Here is a 16,890-nt window from a genome sequence, read left to right as displayed (position 1 = left end):
AAAATAAAGAAAATTAGCCAGGTGTGGTGGCTTGTGCCTGTAGTCCCAGCTACTGGGGAGGTTGAGGTGGGAGAATCCCTTGGGCCCAGGAGTTCAAGGCTATAGTGAGCTGCGATTGCAGCATTGCACGCTAGCCTGGGTAAATGAGTGAGACCCTGTTTCAAAAATTTAAAAAAAGGTTTAATCTGGCTATAAAAGTTGGTACTGGGGAGTCTAACGTTCAGAGGAAGCAGTAGTACAGGGTAGAAGTTGGGAATTTTATCTGGAAAGAGCTAGATAGTAAATTTTATTGGCTTTGCCAGCCATCTGGTCTTGGCTGCAACTATTCAACTCTGCCGCGGTAGCACAGAAGCAGCTATAGATAATATGTAAATGAGTGACCTGGGCTGTGATCCAAAAAAACTTTATTTACAAAAACAGGTGGTGGGCTGGATTTGGCCCATGGGCCATGTTTGCCAGCCCCTGGTGTGTAGAGCTTTAGCCTGCTTGGTGCTCTCTGCTTTTCCCTACCAGATGCTAAAGCACAGAGAATGTGCCAGTTTACGGCAAGACGTTCCCTAATGGGCCTAAGCTGAAGTTGTGAGTAAGTGAAACCAAGGAGAAGAGGGACAGGACCTTTGGTGTTAAGGTGAGAAAGAAAGATTGGCAGTAGAAAGAAGAGTTTGGGCCAGGCAGAGGGTCCCCTTAGCAGCAGAGCATCTGAATATGGTCGCTAAGGTGGTGGCTGAGGTGGGAGCAAGACATCTGGTTCTTTGTGTCGCTCAGGGCTCTAAACAACCTCAGGCTCCACCTCTACTATGATTCCTGCTCTTTTTAGTCATCCCTGGAATCTTCTGGGATTGATGTCTCCTTTATGCCATCTACATTCTTGTAAACTCCCAATCTTGGTTCTCTCACAAAACCCATTGGAGCTTACCTTTAATAACCCTGGCTTGACAGTACCTTTCTTTAGCATTCAGAATAAATTAACCCTCCTCTATGCTTTTCTGGTGCTGCTATACACCTCTACCAGGTATAAATTGCATAATATCATAAGTTATATTTATGGCTTCCTCATTGCTAGATTGCAAGCTTTGCGTGTGTGTGTTTTCATCTTTACATTTTCAGCGGCCAGCTGGAGGAAAATGCCAAGAAAGAGAGACAGATAAAGAAGAGAAAGAAAAAAAAAAGAAAAAGAAAAGAAAAACAGATGCAAGGTTGAGTTAATTCAAAATTACCCAATTTAGTGCTATTTTGAATGGCTTTCTAATTGCTTTATTTATAATGTCTTCTCTCCCAGTGACTTATACTGTTTTTGAGGGAGAAAGACAGAGTTGTAGTAGCCAGGATTATACTAGTCACAAATGGCAGAATTTCCATAGCCAGCCTAGGCTAGAAGGAGGATTTGTTGGTTCCTGTAACTGAACCAAGGGAGGGCAGAGTGCAGCTGGCCTCAGGGTCAACAGGGAACAGGGAAGAGACAAGCAGATCGGACTCACTGTTCCTCATCTTGCTTTCTGCTCATGTGCTAGTCTTATCTACTCAGACGGACTCTCTTTTGGAACCGAAGGTGCCAGCAACAGCCAAGTTTCAAGACCTGGTGTTTTTACCCTAAAGAGGAACTGCCTTTCCCCCTACCCCACCTGAGGTCTAACTCAAAAACTCTTAGGGAAGCATTGGCTTTCCTTGGGCCCTGCACATCACTTGAGATCAGGGAGGCACATCTTTACAATTGGAAGCTTCTTCCAAGGTGGAAGGAAGACATCCCAGAGGAAGGGGGATGCGTTTCTTAGAGGTAGAAGAACATGTGCCAGGCAGAGAGTAAGAGACACCCGTTCAGTGTCTTCCTTTCTTGAATAGCCCTTTCTCAGTGGTTGGCCCTAAGTTGGGCAGAAACACACATGAACGATAAGAGCCATTTTTCTTCTAAAGTGCTGTCTCTCATCACTCATGCAAATTTATCTCCAGCTTGGGGCTGCTAATAACCTTTTCTAGGGTATATCCCCTTATTCTGATGGATTAAGACAACATTCCTTCATCACTGCTCCAGAGTCTGCAAACCAGCAGGGCAGTCCTGCTGAATCCGATTGGGCTCTGTGGCTCTTGGCTATACTGGCTCAGATGTTTGTAGGCTGACTGATGGGCCAGGCTGGTCAGTGATAGCCTGATAGCCTGTGGCTGGGCACGGTGGCTCACACCAGTAATCCCAGCACTTTGGGAGGCTGAAGTGGGCGGATCACAAGGTCAAGAGATGAAGACCATCCTGGCCACCATGGTGAAACCCCATCTATACTAAAAATACAAAAATTAGCTGGATAGGGTGGTGCATGCTTGTAGTCTCAGCTACTTGGGAGGCTGAGGCAGGAGAATCTCTTGAACCCATGAGGCCGCAGTTGCAGTGAGCCAAGATCACGCCACTGTACTCCAGCCTGGTGACAGAGTGAGATACCATCTCAAAAATAAAAAAGGTGCCCACCTTTTTATAGGCTAAAAATGCCACCATTAACTTCGATCTTCCTTTCTACAGTCTGTAAGCACTGAATAAAAGAGGCCCAGCCATCTTTTATCCATTCCACATTCATTTGTCCAGCACTTATAAAAAATTAATAAATGATTTTTTGGAGCAATTTTAGGTTCCTAGCAAAACTGAGTAGAAAGTACAGAGATCCCGCCCAGCACATATTTTTTTTACAAACTATTGTGCAACCAGCTTTTATTGACATTATTTTTTTCTTTTACTCAAAAACTCTGTAAAGTAGGGATGGATTTTTATCTGCACTTTTCAGATAGGGAAATTGAGACATAGAAAGATTAAAGGGGCTTGCCCAAGACCTCACAGCTTTTGAGTAGCCAATCTGGGGGTGTTACTGTGCATTTTTCTTGGGCACTTTCAAACAGCAGAAGTTTCCAAAGCAGTCAGGGCTGACTCTTCAATGGTGGAATTCTCCACTCATAGTAGATACAGAAAGAAATAGTGTAACTGTCGACAGGTTTTGAAAAGCCTGAACTCAGCAAACAGGCCACATTTGGTCTGTCCATATTCATTCAAGTCATTAACTTTGGGTCCCACTGTGCCCTTGTAAGGGAGCCTAGCAACTTTTGATAAGGGATGGGGATCTGTGTGGCTCCTTCCCCACCGTTGATGCTGACATTCTGGCTCCTGAATACCCATTTCATTGGTACCAAATGGAAAAGCCCCTGGAGTGGAGGGTGGAGAGAATGAGGGGGAGGGTAGCTGGTGGGGCTCTCAAGATTGCCCTGGTTTGTCTCTCCCAAAACTAGTTCTCATGCCCAAAGGAATCTTGTGGCCATGTGGGGCTACAATTCTAGTTTCTTCTTTCTTTGGCTTCAGTACTTTCCAGCTCCAGTCTCTTGAGGTTAGGGTGTATGTGACATGGAGAGGAGACTGGGGCAAGGGGTGGGGAGTTGAGTGGAGTGGGTGGTTGGTAATATTTTCCAGTTCTTTCTAAAGTGTCTGCCTTCCCTTAATGGATGCGGAAGTGAGCCAGCCAGCTGACTGCCCCGACTGGAAGATTGGTTACTGCTTACATCATTTGAGCAGCCAGACTGGGGACAGGGGTGGGGGGAGGTGGAGGAGAAGCTGAGCAGGGATTAATCCAGCCCTGAATGAATTGACAAACAAAGGCATTGGAGATCAGGTAACCTTTTCCCCAAGCTCATGCCTTGGGGACATGGAGAAGAGCCAGACAATTCCATTAGTGCATGCATAGCGTTCTTTGTGGGTGCTCCGCCCTTTATCAACAGTTCAGTTCCATTCCATTGCACCCTATGCCTCTCCGGTCTGTGAGCTTTGGTTGAGAATCAGGAATGTCCCCTAATATATTAGTGGAGGAGTGATATAGAGAGATCTAAGATTAACAGCCCTCCTGGCATTCCCTTGTAGCGGGGAACAGCAACCTGCATCAGTTAGCTTTTGCATGATGAGCTACCCCGAGTTAGTGATGTGTGACAACATTCCTTCATCACTGTTCCAAGTCTGCAAACCAGCAGGGCAGTCCTGCTGAATCAGATTGGGCTCTGTGGTCCAGGCTGGTCAGTGATAGCCTGGATGACTGGAGCCTTTCTCTGCATACTCTCTCATCCTCTCCCAGGCAGACTTGGGCTTGTTCAGGTGGCAGGGGCAGGGTTCCAAGGAGGCAAAAGGCAGCCTGCAAAGCCCCAAAAGACAGGCTTGGAATACATGTGACATGTTCTATTGGCCACAGCAAGTTACAAGGGCAAAGCCAGCACTGGGGAAGAGCTCCAGCTCTTAATGAGAGCAGGGGAAGAGAATTGTAGACATTTCTACACTTTGCTTTAGATACATGTACCCTAACTATGCACAGAAAATGATAGTCTTCTTTTATTTCTCTTATCACACATGCCTATGGCAGGATGGAGGAAGAGTAGTTAAGTCTGACAGGGGTGAGTGGGATGGGACAGAATTTGAAGAGAACTTCACAGAGCAGGAGGTCTTAAAGGACAAATGGTATTTCAACAGAAGCAGAAACACACACCTCTTTCTCTTTCTTTTCTATTATTTTCCTCTTGCCAAAACCCCACAATGGGCCCAACTATTATGTAATCTATTTGCCAGGGATTTCATCAGTGATGCTGTGGTGGCTCTCATCCAAGTACAAACCAGGTCAGGCCCTGCTTGGCTTCTGAAATTGGGTGCATTTCAGGGTGATATGGCTGTAGACAGTGATCCCATGGTGTAGAATCCGCTTTCTGCATCTGGAGGCAAGATGAGCTCCAGCTAGAGCTTCCTGGGGTTAGAAAAAGGGAGGGTCCCTGACTCACATTTTTGCCAAATTATAATGCTTCTTTCCTATCTCTCACCTCTTCTTGAGCTCCTCCCCTACCTCTCTTTCTCGCTGTGATTTCTAATGGGTATAGATCTACGGATGGCAACAAGGAAAAAGGAAAGGAAAAATTGTTATCATTCCATTGCCAATGGAAAAAGATATCAATTTATTTCTCGTATTCTGTGGCAGGGTCATGCAGATACCCCACACATTAGTACGTGAATTCTGTGTTAAGTGCTTAGCGCAGTTTTGGGGGCAGAGTATGTGAATCAGTTAAGTAGCGTGAGGGCAACAGAAGTGAACGTAATTGTTGTAATTATTGTACTTAATGAGTCATTGGAAATGGAAACAGTATTTGAGCAGACTTCTATCTAAGTGGAATTTGCTGATTTGGTAGCATACTTTACTAGTAAGATTGTTAAAAACAAATATTCAGATTTTAGAATTGTCTTTTCTATGATCCAGCAGTCTCACTATTAGGTATTTATCCAAAAGAAATCAGTATATCGAAGGAATATCTACATCCCGAGGTTTATTTGAGCACTATACAAAATAGCCAAGATATGAAATCAACCCATCTATCAACAAATGAGTGGATAAAGAAAATGTGACACATATATATATCTGTATGTGTATGATATATATTAAGTTGGTGCAAAAGTAATTGTGATTTTTGCCATTAAAAGTAATGTAACACACACACAGACACACACACACGCCCGGAATACTATTTGACCCTAAAAATGAAATTTCCTCATTTGCAGCAAAATGAATGGAACTGGAGGTCATTATGTTAAGTGAAATAAGCCAGATACAGAAAGACAAATATTGCATGTTCTCACTCATATGTGGGAGCTAAAAGGTGGATCTCATGGACGTAGGGAGTAGAATGCTAGTTACCAGAGTTTGGGAAGGGTAGGGAGTGAGGGGAAGAGAGAGTGGTTAATGGTACAAACATATAGCTAGAAGAATATGTTGTAGTGCTCGATAGCACAGTAGAGTGACCACAGTTACAGTAATATGTTGTACAATTCAAAATAGCTAGATGAGAAGATTTGAAATGTTCCCAACATCAAAGAAATGTAAATGTTTGAGGTGATGAATATCTTATGTACTGATTTGATCATTACACATTATATGCATGTATCAAAATATCACACGTGCCCCATGAATATGTAGGTTGCTATGTATCAATACAAAAAGTTTAGGACCAGGTGTGGTGGCTCACGCCTGTAATCCCAGCACTTTGGAAGGCCGAGATGGGTGGATCACCTGAGGTTAGGAGTTCAAGACCAGCCTGACCAACATAGTGAAACCCCATCCCTACTAAAAATACAAAAATTGTGGGCATGGTGGCACATGCCTGTAATCCCAGCTACTTGGGAGGCTGAAGCAGGAGAATTGCTTGAACACAGGAGAGGGAAGTTGCAGTGAGCCAAGATTGTGACATTGCACTCCAGCCTGGGCAACAAGAGTGAAATTCAGTCTCAAAAATAAATAAATAAACAAATAAATAAATAAAACAAAGAAGCAACTTTCTGTTTTAGCACACGCGTGAGGAACTTTCTTGCCTAGAGGGGAAAAAGTCCCAGGAGGAAACCTAGTCTGGGTCTGGAGTTGGTCCTCCTCCCTGTGAAATCTACCCTTGGAGAAATCCTCTCTCCACATCTCCACCAGTAGGAGGATGCCCTCACCCTGCCCTCACCCTGGCAGCTGTTGGAGAATGTGGGGAACTCTGAGAGTGCAGACTGTTTTCTTATGCTCCCCAGTATCTGTGGCCAGAAGTACTCCTTTTGCAAAGAAAGGTGGAGCCTCATTAAGCCTAGCTTTTCTCTGTCTCTGCCCTGTCTTTGAAGGTCCTAGGGGCCTTGTGCATTTCATGCATGCCAGTCATGGAGTAGACTGGGGCCTGGGGTTTTAGGTGGGGAGTCTGTTTTGTTCATTCCCAGACTGGAAGATGTGGTCAAGAGTGGAGGTTCTAGATGGGAGCTGAGGTGGTTCTAGCTACCTCCACCCTTATGTGGTTCTCAGACCTTCTTCCTCTCTGTTCTTCATGACAGAACCAGTGTCTAAATCTGAACTTGTTTGGTGGCAGAGAACAGAAACATAGTTCCAATTAGTGTAGACAAATGAGACATTTCTTCCAGAGACGTGTAGGGCACTGAGATGCCTCATAGAAATAGAGGAAGAGCTGTGACAGTCACTGTTTGCTCTTCTCTGCTGATCTGTGCTTCTCTGACTGCTGGTGAATTTTGAATACTTCCCAGAGGCTTTCATCTCCTAGGAGCCACATAACCACCAGCTGTCCCTGCTTAGCAACTTCTGCAGAAAGAAAATTCCCCTACAGCATTCTTTGCTGCAACTCAGGGAAAGCTTCTCAGTTTCTCTACTTGGGCTACGTGTCACTGCTGCCTAAACACAGACCACCAGGCTTTGTTTGTCTTTGGTCCTATGCCCACTCCTCCAAGTAGCAGAAGAAAGAGGATGGGAATGTTTGCCGAACAGACAACACTCAAAAAGTACTCTAGCAGGCATAAGACCGAAGCAGGAGGCGATGTACTCCTTTTCTTTATTATCACCAGAGCCCATCAACATAGTTGGTGTCTATTCTTCCTTCCACGGCTGATGGGTATAAGCCAATCATTACCGTTCCTCCTCTCCTTGACAGTGATTGGTTTAGGCACAAGCATGTGATGTGATCCTGGCAAATATGATGGAAGGAGGCTGGAAGACTTCTCAGTCCTTAAGAAGGCTAATCTCTTTTGCTGGCCACTATCCAGTCTGTAAGGGATGCCTGGAACTGTTGGACCCAGCCTGCAGCTGTTAGGACCTAGTCAAAGGCAAGGCTGACATGCTGAGGATGGCAGAGCAGAGTGGAACCAGGTCCTGGACCTGGTTGAGCCACTGAGTTAACCAACCCTGGAGCCACCATCTACAGGGCTTTTTATTTTATTATTATTTTTTTTAATGAGAGAGTACATTTTTATTTATTTATTTTTTCTTTCTTTCTTTTTTTTTTTTTGAGACAGAGTTTCACTGTTGTTGCCTAGGCTGAAGTGCAATGGTGCGACCTTGGGTCACCACAATTTCCGCCTCCTGGGATCAAGCAAGTCTCCTGCCTCAGCCTCCCGAGTAGCTAGGATTACATGCATGCAGCACCATGCCCGGCTAATTTTGTGTTTTTAGTAGAGATGGGATTTCTCCATGTTGGTCAGGCTGGTCTTGAACTCCCCACCTCAGGTGATCCACCTGCCTCGGCCTCCCAAAGTGCTGGGATTACAGGTGTGAACCACTGTGCCTGACGAGAGTAAATTTGTTATATATTTTAAGCCAGTGGTTTTCAAAGTTTGGTCTCTGAACCAGAAACACCAATCAGCATCCCCTGGGAACTTGTTAGAAATGCAAATTCTTGAGTCTTACCCAGAAGTACTTAATTGAAAACTCTGCAAGTGGGGCCCAGCTGTTCACCTTTTTTTTTTTAAGACGGGGTTTCACCATATTGGTCAGGCTGGTCTTGAACTCCCGACCTCAGGTGATCCCCCCGCCTTGGCCTCCAAAGTGCTTGGATTATAGGCATGAACCACCACTGTTTGCCTTTTAACAAGCCCTTTGGGTGCATGCTAAAGTTTGAGACCCACCATTTAAGCCATTGGAGTCAGGACTGGAGGACAACTTGGTTCTGTTTACCTGCTGCTGAAATATTCTAAATGGAATAGTCTTAACAGAAAGGGTCTGGGAAGAACCTAGAATCATTCTAATTCTACCCCTTCATTTCATACCCGTGACTGAGTTTAGGGAGGAATTCTATTCAATGTTTGATAGGATGCTGCTCCTGAGGGCTGGGCCCCTTCTCCCTTGAAGTTCTTACTCTCATTTTTATCATTATTATCAAGAAATCTTTACTTTCTGCATAGAGTGCATAGAGTGAACCCCACAGATGCTTTACCTGATGCCTCTGAGCTCAAGATGCCTGTACCAGTAAGGAAACAAACTGGTGATTAGAAGTGAGTTTAATAAAAGTAATAAAAAGGTTGTTCACAAAGGTGCAGGTGAGATAAAGGGAACCCTACGAAGGATAGTGCAGGGCCCCAGGGCTAGTAAGGCAAAGGGGTGAGAGCAATGACTGGCGCCCAGAGAGGGAAGCTGCGATGGGCTGAAGAGTGATGCCTTCCCCAAGACATGCCCATCCCACAATCCCAGGAACCCATGAATGTGACCTTATTTGGAAAGGGGATCTTTGCAGATCTCATTAAGTTAAGGATCTTGAGATGAGATTACTCTGGTTTATCCAAGTGGGCCCTACATTTAATGAAAAATGTCTTTTTAAATGAAAGAGAGGGATTTTAGACAGATAGAAGAGAAGACACAGATAAGAGGAGGAGGCAACGTGACCGCAGAGACAGAGATTGGTGTGATGAGGCCACAAGTCAAGGAATGCTGGCAGTCACCAGCAGCTGGAAGAGGCAGAGAACAGATCCTGCCGATCCCAGAGCCTCCAGAGGGACCATGGCCCTGCCAACACCTTGATTCCAGCCTTCTGTCCTCCTGGAATAATGAGAGAACACATTGCTGTTGTTTTGAACCCACCAAGTTTGCTGTAAGTTTATAGCAGCCACAGGAAACTAATACAGTAGCTCTATAGACAGGACCATATGCCAGGAGCTGTAAGGATCCCAGACGACCTGGACCAATGCAGCAGGGAGGGAATGAGGGAATCAATTCCCAGCTTCCCCTTTCTTTGTTCTCTCTGACTTCCAGCTAGTACCTCCCACTGGCCAAATCCAAATGAAAACAGTAGGGCAAGGGACTCCTTTTGATAGGGTCCCTAGAGGTTGGCCTCCTGAGACTCAGCAGGACAGAGAAGGCTGGACTTGGAGGGGCAGGTAGAGCTGTCCAGCATGTGCCCCATTGCAGGCAAAGCACGACTGAACTGTAAGCATTGAACAGCCATGGAAGGATGAGGTGCAAACATTTCCATGAGATCTATGTGGCAGGAATTAGTGTTTTGTGTAGTAGAGAGGAAAAAAAGATGTCTGGAAAAGCTGGTGGAAGAAGTAGAAATTTAGGTAATGTTTGAGTAGTAGGAGAAAGATGATTGGATGATCCAGGGATGGGAAAGTGATTCCTTGTATATATCTATATCTATGTATCTATAGCTGTATATCTGTCCTTGGAAGATAGCTAGAGATCATGGTGGAATACGAGTCTAAAATATGTGTCAACAGCATGTGCTTATGATGGGGAAATCAGGTGGGAAGAGAGAGGAACTGGGGAACACTAATCTAATGTAGAACTTTGACTTTTTTTTTTCAGATTTCTGGCATTGTGGCAATCAGCAATAGGGTCACTGCTACCCCAGGTTGAGCCCTAACCATCCCTTCTACTGACAGGTGAGGACAGCCCCATAAGATCTAGCCTCAGCGTCTAGGAGTACCACGTCCCAGAAAGGTGATGAATGACAGTTGGGGTCAGTCCTATGTCCTCTGGATAAGAAGACACAGGGCTCAGAGGATAGAAGTTGGGCTGGATAAATTAGAGGGACCTGTGGTCATCATCCCAGAAGCAAGTTGCTAGGCAGGGTCTGGAGGTGTTGGACTCAAACCCATCACAGCCACTGCCCTATGCGGTCCTAGGCAAAGTGTTTAGTTTCCCTGTGTCTCCCAGGAAAGTGGCCACAATGAGATACTTTCTATCTATCCTGAAGAGACTTTGTTTGATAAAAGCAAATAATGGTAAATAAACCGAGGGAAATAAACAACAATCACTAATTTATCAAACTATCAAAAATAATCTAATTACAAAGGAGGGAAGAAGAAAAAAAAAGGCCAGGGAGCTGGAAGGTACAGAAACAATGTCAGTGTGGACTAAGGAGAGACAAAAACATACACATGTATTAGAAGAAGAGATAACCTTGCCCCCTTTTTCACTTCTGCTCAGGAAATTTTGCTTCTCTTTGCCTGATAATCCAAGAGGAAGGACCAGCATCTCCATGGCATCTCACTCTGATTTGTGAAGATTTGGCCAGACAAATTGTTCTCAAGAGGGTGAATTATGTGACAGCTTCTATTTTACAGCACCTTGCTATCCACTTTGTAAGGTATGAGTAACAACAACAACAAGCAAACCAAATTACCAAAGCACATAAAAAATTTGTTCAGTCAGTTACAAAATACACCTCAGCCAGAGAGGTGGACATCTGACTCCTGGAGAGGTCCTTCAGCCTGTGGAGTGTTCTTGTGTGTGGCAGGTTTCACAGTGAGCAGAGGCTGTCTCTGAAGCGGCCAGAGAACCAGTGGGTTGCAGTAGTTTGCATATGGGGAGAAAGGGAGAGAGAAAGAGAGAGAGAGAGAGAGAGAGAGAGAGAGAGAGAGTGTGTGTGTTTGGCTAAATATCATCTGTGTGTCTGCATGCAACACTGTGCCAATGAAGTTGGACATGCTTCTATGTGTGAGATGGGGTCTGGCCTTGGCAGCGAGGGGGTGTACGTGTGGGTGTGAGTGATAGCGGATTCAGAGTCCCGGCCCAGGGCCCCTGGGGACTGTCACCTGCAGGACTCATCATAGAGAAGACCAGGTGCTTGGAGTGTCCCCAAAGCAATACAGAGTGCGTGGTCATGAGTTTGAAAAATATTCCTGTGAGAGATATAAATAAAGACTCTAAGCCCAAAGCCAGAGTTTTCGAAAGCCAGCCTTACACACAGGGTAATTTATAGCTGCTGCTGTCTCTTCCCATGCATGACTCAGCTCTGCTAGCCAAAGTAGGCCTAGCCTGCTCCAGTAACCTTTGCTGAAAGGGAAGAGCTGAAGCAAACTCCAAGAAGTCCAATGATCCAACCACCCAGCTCCCGGACTAGCTCCTGCTGAGCTCCTTTCCTCTGTTCCCTCTGGGCAAACTCCAACGATGACATGGATGAACAGATCCTGGAACCTGAGAAACTGGAGACTTAGGTACTCCCAGCTGACTGGTCCTTGAAAGTCTATTAAACTGGGTCCCTTACACCTTCAGGATCTTGGTGGATTCTGCTACTCGCACAATGGGCATTGGCTCAAACACCCTTCCCACCACTCCCCAGCCTGCCTTCCAGCTATTGGGAGGCAGCAAAATCAGAACAAAGACCTGCTTGAAGCTAGAGAGTTTTTCTCAGTCTCAGAGACTCTTGAGCCCAACAGGAAGAATAAAAATGAGAGCACTTTTCTCTTTTATTTAAAAGACAGTATATATCCAAGTCAAGTGCCAAAAACTGGCTAAAAAGAGGGATAAATAGTGACATGCTTAAACATTGTGGTGAATTTGTTGGGGGAGGCAGCCAGCAAGGAACGAGGTTCGTTTTTTCAATTTTCTCTCTATAATCTCCCTTCCCACCCACCTTCTTTCGTATATTTTTAGCAGACTCTTTGGTCAACCATGTCAAAGACATAGAAGCAAGTACAGAGAATGCATACCGAAACCAAAGGATATTTCCTTATTTATTTATTTTTTTTCTTAAAAATCTTCCAGGAGTGTGGAAAGGACTGGAAGTGCTTGAAGGTCTTTTTAGCCACAGGCCTCACCCCAACTCGGATCTGGAACATTTTTATGCCAAGGCCCATATGCCTGACTGTCCAAGTATAGGGGAAAAAATAACATTCAGGGCTTTAAAAAAAAATAGTTTAGCTTTTTGATTAAATTGCTAAACAGTCTTGAATAAGCATTTTCTTTCTGCTCTAGCAGATGTGCAACTGGCCTAATTTTAACTCAGGATCCAGCACATAACAGATATGTAATAATTGTTGAATAGATGAATAATTCTTTAACTCTGTAATGAAGTGTCCTGATTCATTATGCATTTATTAAGCCCCTCTCTGTGTGTGTGGGGTGTGTGTGTGTGCTTCTACAAGTGTGCATCCTCAAAGGCCTTTTCCCGCAATAGCATTCTATAATTCCGTGACCAATATTCTAAGTAAGTCATACGTTGATACTCTGATGAATCTGGGGGAAGGAGGTTTCAAGTTAGCCGAGTTAAAACACACATACACACTACACTTCAAACCTGCACAAATCTACTTCACAAATGATAGAAAGCAGAGGACCTTGGTAGCTGCATAGCTAAAACCACAGAATTTCTGCCTGGTCTGGCCGGGCCTTGTTGGAAATGCACAGTGCCTACTCCGGATCCCACAGCTCTTTTGAAGTTCTTTTGTTCCTTGTCTCCTCTTCTTTCCGATCTTTCCATTCAGGAGTGATCCTCCACATTCTCAGTTTCTGAAGACCCCCTGTTCTCCCAGTCACCCCTGTCTTTTCATATCTTAAAAATAACAAAGGCTCTCTTCCACGGCGCTGCCTACGGAGGTAGCAGCGATCTCCTTCTCGGCATCATAGCTGCCCTTAGACCCCTTGTGAAACCCAAGATCGTCAAAAAGAGAACCAAGAAGTTCATCCGGCACCAGTCAGACCGATATGTCAAAATTAAGCGTGACTGGCGGAAACCCAGAGGTATTGACAACAGGGTTCCTAGAAGGTTCAAGGGCCAGATCTTGATGCCTAACATTGGTTATGGGAGCAACAAGAAAACAAAGCACATGCTGCCCAGTGGCTTCCGGAAGTTCCTGGTCCACAACGTCAAGGAGCTGGAAGTGCTGCTGATGTGCAACAAATCTTACTGTGCTGAGATCGCTCACAATGTTTCCTCCAAGAACCGCAAAGCCATCGTGGAAAGAGCTGCCCAGCTGGCCATCAGAGTCACCAACCCCAATGCCAGGCTGCGCAGCAAAGAAAATGAGTAGACAGCTTATGTGCACGTTTTGTGTTTAAATAAAACTGGCATCTTCCTTCCTTAAAAAAAAAAAATAACAAAAGCTGTGCATCACTCATATGTGCAGGTTGATCTGCACATGTGGCTGAATTCAATTTAGAGATCCTTGCATGTTTTAGGAAGGTAACAGACTAGCAGAGAGGTGAAGAGACTCCCAAGGTTCCACAGCCATTGAATAGCAGTTATCTAGCATATTATTCTGATCTGAAATTGATCTGTAATTATCAAGTGAGAGCTACAGATACAATTCCACAAGCCTGCCAATTAGGAGCCTTGAGGTGGCCTTGAGGCTGAGTCCAGCCAGTCTTTCTGCCCTTTTGATAGCTGATTACTCCCCTTGGATCTATACAGTTTGGTTCAGCTTCCCATGATTTTTTCTACTCTATTTGGGATATTCATGCTGTATTAGCAATTTATAGACCTGGATGGGCCCCCCAGATATCATCTGCTTTCTGAAGTTCTCAATCACCAGGCAGAATTCCAGTCCCAGCAATCCTTGGTTCTGAAGGATACAGGGCCGCCCAGAAAGCCAGGTTGCATTTCTGTTTTTTCCTCCAGAACGAGTGGCCCCTTCTGTTGGGTTTGCAACATTTGCTCTGGAAGCTCCTGCTGCACGCTTACCGTAATCATCTCCAGGTCTTGACTGAGCACTTAGAGATTCAGAATACCATTTTGGGTACAACAACGGTCTCCTAGAGCTAAAAAGATAGAAACTTTCATCCCACTGATTAGGGTTGGAAGGAAAACAAATCATAGATTTTGTTGCTCCAATGAAACGGATCTCTGTGTCTGCACAGCAATGACAGGGAATGGTCTTTGGTCTCAAACAGCTTGGTTCTGACTCAAGTGACTTGGAAGATGGGCTGCTCAGGTACACTGCGGCCCATGCCACGGTCACAGGGACTGGTACATATGACCACTCCAGGGAAGGAAGATCTGTATTCTTTGGAGAAAATTCAGATGAGTGGGGAAGAAGAGGAGGACATGGTATGCAGAGAGAGGGGCCATCTCACTTTGCAAATCCCTCCTCCACCTTTGTCACCCCTCCCCATCCCCTGGTTACTCATGCTTCCAGGGGAGCTACAGTGGTTGTTCTCAAAATGAGGCCCCAGGACCACAGATCTGTCAGTGGCACAAGCAGCACGGGCCAGACCAGGGCCAGGTGATTCTGTGGCCTGTTTATACCCTGTAACCAGAGCCTGTTCTCAAAGAGGCTGCCTGACAGCTGTGGAGGTAAGGGGATGGACCTACACTTCCAGCGATTGAGTAACCCGTGCTGGTGTCCATCTCAGGGGCAGCTTAGCCTGACAATTTTCTCAAGCCAGTGGATGGGAATGGGAAGAGGTGGAGCAGGTTACCAGTTACTGCTCGTGGTGGCGGGAACTTGGAGCCTGCTATTGAACTTCTATGCTCCCTCCAGCCCCTAGTCTGACAATGGGATTGCTTTCTTCAGGGTCAAGGCAGGTGAGAGAGGAGTTCTGCATGTTTCATTGGTTTATTTTCCCCACTGTTTATCTGTGTCATTACAGAAGCAAAAACAAACACATGGTGCGGCTCTGGGTCTGCCAGGATTCTAGATTCTGCTGCCAGGCACATCTTTCAGGGTAGAGTGCTTGTCTCATCCCCACCCCAAGCCTCTCCTCAAAGGTCAGCCTTTCTTTCTTCCCCTCAGCCCTGGGAGGCAGTAGCGGGGACCTTCCTCCACTCAGCCCAGCCTGGACTCCCGGCCAAGAGGCTGGGGCAGTGAGCCCTCCCTGCCAGTGTCTGGTGAGGCTGAAAATTCTTCAAGGCAGATCATCTCATAGGCCTTTCTACAGCTGTGTCCCGACCCCCTGTCCCCTGCAATTCCATATCTTCATTTTTTTGGGTCAGGCTCCCTCCACCTTCATCTTTCTTTCTTGTCTTTTACAAATTGTTCCTGTAGCAGCTGCTCCTGCCCCTACCTAGCCCCTAGTCCTGGGTGCCCTGGAGAGTGGGTACACATCGTATCCTGGCTCTCTATGTTCGCACCTCTCATGATATTTGCCGATGGTTAACGTGTTCTTTCCTTTAGTCTCCTGCTCTCCACCACTTTGGCCAGGGTTGGGGGGGCGGGCAGGAAGGGAGGGGCAGATTTAGCTCATGCTGGCGTCTAGCCCTGGCACAGCCCATGACCCGCTGCTCTCAGGGCAGCATGCCAGTGCGCCCTTTTACTGTCCTGGCCTGTCTGCCTTCTGATGGCAGCCTTGGCAGGAGTCGGGGTGGAGCTCATGGGGTTGGCTGGGTTTGCTCGACAGCTGCCTCAGAAAGGAAAAGGCGAGGGTGAGACTAGAGGGTATGGGGAAAACGACCCAAAACAAGGCGTATAGAGTTGGAGATCAGAGTTTAAGTCCATGCAGGATCACCAACCAGCCGTGAGAACTTTTAAAATTATGTCTTCATAATTTAAAATGGGAATGATGATAATTCACACTTCTTTGAGTGGGTATCAGAATCATGGACATCGGGGCAGGTGGTCTAGGGTACCCCAACCACAACCGTGAACACTTGAAAACGTGTCTTCTCCTTGTCCCATAGTAAGTCACTATGCCTTGTTACAAGCCAACCTGAGTCAATCTGTTTGATCACAACTGTTGGGTACTTTTCAGCAGTTCATGGTAGAGCCAAGGAAGCTTGAGTTGGGTGAGGTTAGCTGTTCCTTCTCATCCCTGCCAGCATAGTCTAATGAAGGTGAGTCTCAGACCAGATTCGTACCTATGATTATTAAATAAGCATTTATGATCAAACAGGCATCTGCTTTGATAGCTTAAGTGAGTCCCCGTCACTGTCCCTGTAGATCATCTTACCCTCCATCAGTTCATTCAAGGCAGAAACAACACAATTCCAAAGCCAGGAGACGGTTACCCTGATTATTGGCATTAGGCAATTAAAGATTCTGTTGACCAATGGCTGGACACAGCACTGCTGGGGGGTCGAGTTCCAGAAGCCATCCTAGGTGCAGCCCAGGTCTCCATGCGTTCACATCCTGAGTATTTCTAAACATTTTTTGACCAATCCACGTATTGTGAATATCATTAGTTTCACAAAAATAATCTATTTTCATCACTCTTTTCCTTTTTTTAAAACAGAGACAGGGTCTCGCTATGTTGCCCAGGCTGGTCTCGAACTCCTGGGCTCAAGTCATCCTCCTGCCTCAGTCTCCCAAAGTGCTGGGATTACAGGTGTGAGCCACCACGCTCAGCCTATCATTCTTTATGCTCTAAGACAGACAATGATGCATGTCTGTAGATTGGTGATTCTCTGATTTGAGAGCAAATCAGAATTACCAGAGGT

General features: G+C 45.7%; 1 protein-coding gene and 1 long non-coding RNA gene across 2 annotated transcripts; both read left to right on the top strand.

The window, feature by feature from the left end:
• The first annotated feature begins 456 nt into the window (after window positions 1-456).
• Window positions 457-12,997, top strand: LOC105712929 (uncharacterized). The gene is made up of 4 exons (XR_001106458.3): window positions 457-628; window positions 10,101-10,177; window positions 10,725-10,884; window positions 11,531-12,997. It is a non-coding gene; the product is annotated as an uncharacterized LOC105712929 (long non-coding RNA).
• Window positions 12,998-13,018: 21 nt separating this feature from the next.
• Window positions 13,019-13,613, top strand: LOC105712677 (large ribosomal subunit protein eL32-like; the record flags this gene model as incomplete). Its single annotated transcript, XM_064372811.1, has 1 exon — window positions 13,019-13,613. A coding segment is annotated over one exon (531 nt), but the record flags the coding sequence as incomplete, so codon positions are not given.
• Window positions 13,614-16,890: the final 3,277 nt, after the last annotated feature.

The sequence above is a fragment of the Aotus nancymaae genome, unplaced genomic scaffold (assembly GCF_030222135.1).
Source record: "Aotus nancymaae isolate 86718 unplaced genomic scaffold, 86718_ANA_hifiasm-v0.15.2.pri h1tg000008l, whole genome shotgun sequence".
NCBI lineage: Eukaryota > Metazoa > Chordata > Mammalia > Primates > Aotidae > Aotus > Aotus nancymaae.
This window is presented reverse-complemented; position numbering and strand designations above follow the sequence as displayed.